We start from the raw sequence: 5796 nt of genomic DNA on the forward strand, positions 1-5796 counted from the left end.
ATAAAACAGCTTCACTTTAAACTTTACACGTTAAGACTCCCACACAGACGTTTTTACTTCTGCTGCTTGGTAAAACTTGTCTATGTTTGGGCAGAGCTATGCTAGACTCACGTCGTCAAATAAATAACTATAAAAGGTGCAAACACCCGACGTGGCATACCAGGGATGTACAGGGTGTCCTCAAATCCATCATCAGACACACTCGTAACAATGTTGCCAAATAAGCCGCTGACCTTTTTCACAGAAGACATTAAACACGCCACATCAGGGAAAGGACAGCAAGTCATAAAAGTCCAACAATCGACAATTAAAAAGGTACTATCTGTTAAATGGATTTGGACTATTTTGACCACCACCAAAATGGAGAAAAAAAAAGGTTCCCGTAAAATAAAACCCTTCCGTTACACCACATTAAGGAACACCATGAAAAACAGGCTGTGATTTCATATCCAGCATTTGACAAATTTTATTTCTCGGCAATTGGATGTGACGTTTCATATGTGGTCTCAGTGTGAAATGGCTCATGACGGGACTAATGTCAGATGAAAACAGTTGGGCTGATTGGAGTCTCCAGTGAGCTTTCCAGTCACACACAATCAATGCAAGTCCAAAAATCTAGTGGCTCTAGTATGCAGAAACATTCACTGCATACTTTACAATAGATTAATGTTTTTTTACTGCATGCAAAAGAATGGTTTTTCACAAAAACTGCACGTGATTCTGTGCATGCATGTCGTGAGCAACGAAAAACCAGAGTCAAATTCCTTGTATGCTTCAGCGTACATGGCCAATAAAGCTGATTCTGAACAGGGATGTCTGTGAAGAGGAGACTGGTGGTACCCAGAGAACCTATTTTAGACAGATACCTTGAGGTGAAGGGTCACCTCAAGACTAATGTGGACTGGGATCCACTCAGGGTTTTGATACCAAACAAATCTGGGACAGACGAGTTGTATTTTGATTTTCTTTATTGTACAGAAAGAGATAGTGAAATCTACTGAGGCTGCTGTCCTCTGCCGCGTCCGAAGCCACCTCTCTGCAACAGGAAACGTTTGTCAATACATCGCTCAACTAAACAGTCACGTTTCATGACTGAAGGAAGATTCACTGGGAAAATATGGCAGCAGTACTTACGAACTGGAATTCTGTGGCAGCTCCAGCACCGGCCTCTGCTTTCTTGTCAGCACCAGCTGATGGAAGATTTACAAATGAACAAGTCAGTCAACATCTTTGTGTCAACAAACACATTAACCCCCAGAAACAAGCTAAACAAAAGGTTCTTAAACACACACAATGGTAAATGTATTTTTAAGAAAGCATTCTCCGCTACATTACACTAAAGGTACTCAAATTAAATAACTCTTTTTCCATTGTTGTGAAACTTTGCTAATAAGAACTAATTCATGGTAAATGGACCATTTCTACCTGCCTCTCAAAGACGCATCGCTGCTAATTTCAACAGCACTACATAGACGGTTGACTAACATTGTGAGAAGTATACTTACGGGGTGCAGCAGAGCGCCTGTACGTATCTCTGTCAGCCTCCCCACGGTTAAGGCGGGCCGGCCTCTCTCCTTCCATTCCTGCAGAAATAAATAAGAAGAATTCAGGTTTACTTTGTGTACTTTAAAGTGAGAGTTGTTTAGATAGTCAAAACGTTTCACTAAATACACAGGTGCTATGATAGAACAGTATTGGATATAAATGTGGTTTCAGTGTCATGAGCACATTATTTATGACAAATTTGAAGACACTGGTTTGCTTAAGGGGGGAAACATTATCCCAGAATGCACCACTGTGTCCGACAGCAACATTTTATTCTACACCTAAACTCTAAAGAGAGACAAACGCTATGTTGGTGGCAGATATATTATTAGGAGATAAGAAAATGTAATTATTGCACCAACAACGCTAAAACACACCAACAAAAGGGCAGACAGCAGAGACAACGATCGTCATAAGTGAAACAAAGTCTACCAGGAGTGAGTACCAGCAACTTATCAGACAACAAACAGAACATCTCCAACCTCGCTGTCCCATCTAAACCCACACCAGATATGTTCACACAGACTCTACAAAGAGATGCTAATTGTAGCTGATTGTTGAGCCGGATTAAATATGTGTCCACCTCTCTCTTTAAGCAGCAAGTCCCTTCACAGCATATTTGTATAAATATATATGTATTTAAAGGTTTATTGTTGTACGGTAAAAATAAACTAAAATCTGATAATTCTACATTTATTTTCCTCTTCATATAGATTTATTATATTGTATTGGTCTCTGTAAATACATCACCCTCAAATTATCAAAAGCACATGTCTGGCCATCTATTTTAGGATTTTATAAAGGATATTAAGGCTACAGTTGGTAACTTGATTCAAAATCAATATTCAACGTTTTGACTCATATTTGATCAGCGCTGCCTGGTTTGACCAGAGCTGTGATTGACAGCTGTGTTAGAGACTGCGGCTGTGATTGGCTGTTTTTCGTCAGTGTGGTGGAATGAAGCTTTTGAACTAACAGGAGGCAGGGGAAACTGATTTTTCCCCACATTATCTTCCTCATGTACTACCGTCACAACATAGTGACAGTTTGAGCAAATATGGCAAGATATTTATGTTAAAATGACCAACTAACTTAAAGCATCAGTTGTTCTCAATAAGGTGTCAGACCTTGCATGACATTTGTTTTAAATCTAAGATTCAGCACTAATCAACAACAGACATATGTTCTGCTAAAGGGAGGATTATCTGGCTTGTGATTTCCTACACAAGTCTCAGCCTTTCCTTCTAAAGTATCAGAAAATCTAATTGAGACTTGATTACATTTTCCAATTCTATAACATGAAATAACAGTTGCCGGTCATCTCAGGCTAACGCGCAGCTGGAAACAATCGACTAAGAGTTGCTGAACTCAACACTGAGCTCTGGCTGCAGCCCTTTGACTCCATCAGGCTAATCTCAACGGAATGCCTCCACTCAGCAGGTTTACATTAACAGCTAATGACTCGTGGTTTTTGTTAGTAAGATTAATTTAAAAAGCAACATCAGAAGTTATCACGACTTCACTGCAGATTATGACTGTTTTTTGACAAACAGTATATTCTAACAGAAGCAAGCAGCATTCAACCAGCAAGCTTACCCTTGGGCCTGGGCCTTGCGGTCTCAGGGCGGGTCTGGCGGCGCAGGGTGGCGGGCACGATCTCAGGGGGAAGGTGGAGGAAGTCTCTCAGGTACTGGATGCCTTCATTGGTGAGGTACCAGTAAAAGTGACGCCAGGCAAACTGCTCCTTGACATACCCACAGGACTTCAAGGACTGCAGGGAAACAAACATGTCGTTTTCACACTAGATCGAGTACTACCAACTCATGACTGTAAGCAATGCATAGACTTATTCTCCGCCATGTAAATCATGTTCAACAAATAGTGGCCCCATTGAATGTTATTGAAATACTGTCATCAGGAACATTAACAGTTTCTTTACTTGCATGATTCTCAGTAAGATTCACTTTTGCAGGTGAAAAATACAAGTTCAACTTCCCACCCCCCAAATATCCCTCATTTTAGGAACAGACTACTTTAAGAAGAAAAGAGCATAATTCAGCAAAGTACTAAAACCTACACTGATCACTTAATGTCAGTACTACTTTGTTCTGAGGGACACAACAGGTCACTGCTCATGTGTACAGCTTGAGTCAGGCTATATCCACATAAAAACAACATTCAAATGTTCAGTGTTTAACCGCAATCACCCAGACTCTCACCTGCATCGCTTTCATCACATGAAGATTGGGCACATTTTTGTCAGCGAGCTCCGGATGCTTGGGCAAGTGGACATCTTTCTTGGCCACCATGACTCCCTCCTTGAAGAGGAGCTCATAGATAGCAATGCGATTCTTCTTGGGCATCAGCATCTGTGTTAAGTGACATATTCATCCATTCAATTCCACAAGTACACGTTACAGACAGCAGTAGCTTCCACTGTGATAGCATGTTAGCAGGGTAGCATGTTAGCCAACTTAGCAACATGTACTGATACAAATCGATGCAGGGGAAAGCCTACAAACTAACGCTTTACTAAATAAATACAGTAGGTTTGTTTGACGTGTTAACACCTCGAGTCAAACACTTTAATATACTTGAGCGTTGACTAAGGTGGCCCGCGTTAACAGAGAAAAATGGCAGCCATTCGTGAACATTGTCACTTCCCCACTTTTGAGTCTAATATCCACGATTGTAAATCGTTTAAGGCTGAAATACGTGGAATGAATCTGTTGTGACATTAACAGCTATCGAACATTAAGCATTATTGTTTTATAGAATATGAGATGTTTAAGATATATTTAGATTACTACGCCGGGTCTGTCTTTACCTTTCCACTTGTAACGGGACCGGAGCCGGAAGGAACGACCTGCGGCGATCGGGAAGGTTTATCCTCGCGACCCGGGCCTGCTGGAGATTGTTGCCCCCTGCTGGTGCGGAGGGGCAGAGCAGCCTGGTGAATATACTGTATAGTACGACAGTAGTAGTGTACCAAATACTGTATTTATTGTGCTTTGCATGAAACAACGTTTTACGTTATTAGTTGTTTTTTTAAACAAAACTTATTTTAAAATAATGCCTTCATGCCATGTTAATTTTTCAAGGCTCTCGTGAATTTCATCAAAATAAAAGCATACAGCATATTTTATTTTATTCATATTAGAACCCTGTTTCATTTCCAATGTGCCTTATTTATAGTTTTTATTATTAATAATAAGAATGATAATAATAATGACATTATTATTGTTATTATTATTATAATGTATAATATGTAAAATAATCGTTTTCAAAACTGGATGAAATCTGGAATAAATGTAGTGTGAAATGTAACTACTGTACAGTTATTTAGAAACTGCACATACAGATTTGCTGTACTTTGTACTTAATTTAAGTACAACAATTTCCTTTTCATGCTACATAACACTTTTGCTCCAGAACCATTAAGACGCTAACATTGCACCTTGTACTCCACTACATTCATTTGACAGCTTAAGTTATTAGTTACTTTACAAATTAAGATTTTATATACAAAACATATAAACATTAATACCATGATATAATACAATAATGTAACACTTACAGGGCCTGCAAATTGAGTAGGCCTATTTTTAGCTAATAATACAGCCTACTTAAGTAGCATTTCCAAAGAACTTTCAATACCTTTACTTAAGATTTAGTAGTATTGCTATTTTTATTTCAGTGAAGGATCTGAAAACATCTGAAAATAAGCAATTACCAATACATTTTGTGAGAAACTTGATTTAAAATGAATTCATACTACTTCTCTTGTTTCGTGATAAGCACAGCTTCACTTGCTGTACTCCAGTTATGATTCCCTCCATCCACATGATGGAGCTATGTTTGTTTGTGCAAGCCAATGTGCTTATATGGACACATGTACTTGACTCTTGCAGTTTCCGTTTTTAGTTATGTAACGTACTAAAAAAACTTAAAAACCTACTTGGCAAGAAACCGGTTCAAATCTATTTGCTTTTTTAGTCCTAGTTTTAATTATATTGTGTTTGTTGATTTCATTCGTTAATTTCATTCACTCCGTTTTTTTCTCTTTAATTTTTTTTAATTATTTTCATTATTTTCATTTTAATTCATTTGTTGGACAATATACTTTTCCACCTTACAAAACGTTTATGTTGAAAGGGCATCCCGGAAGTGCTACCTTGACTCACGGACCATCCCCCATCTGGCGGCTCCTACAGCGACAGATCTACCGGCGATACAACGGAGGCAGCTCCT

General features: G+C 38.9%; 1 protein-coding gene across 1 annotated transcript; it reads right to left on the reverse strand.

Annotated features, from left to right (window-relative positions):
• Nucleotides 1–950: 950 nt before the first annotated feature.
• rps10 (ribosomal protein S10) lies at nt 951–4444 on the reverse strand. Its single transcript, XM_079265911.1, has 6 exons — nt 4373–4444; nt 3765–3914; nt 3142–3316; nt 1506–1583; nt 1135–1190; nt 951–1036 (listed from the first exon to the last, which is right to left on the reverse strand). The coding sequence occupies exons 2-6, from the start codon at nt 3912–3914 to the stop codon at nt 995–997; spliced, it is 501 nt and encodes a 166-aa protein (XP_079122037.1). The 5' UTR covers nt 4373–4444; the 3' UTR covers nt 951–994.
• Nucleotides 4445–5796: the final 1352 nt, after the last annotated feature.

The sequence above is a fragment of the Melanostigma gelatinosum genome (assembly GCF_949748355.1).
Source record: "Melanostigma gelatinosum genome assembly, chromosome: 3".
In the NCBI taxonomy this organism is placed as follows: domain Eukaryota; kingdom Metazoa; phylum Chordata; class Actinopteri; order Perciformes; family Zoarcidae; genus Melanostigma; species Melanostigma gelatinosum.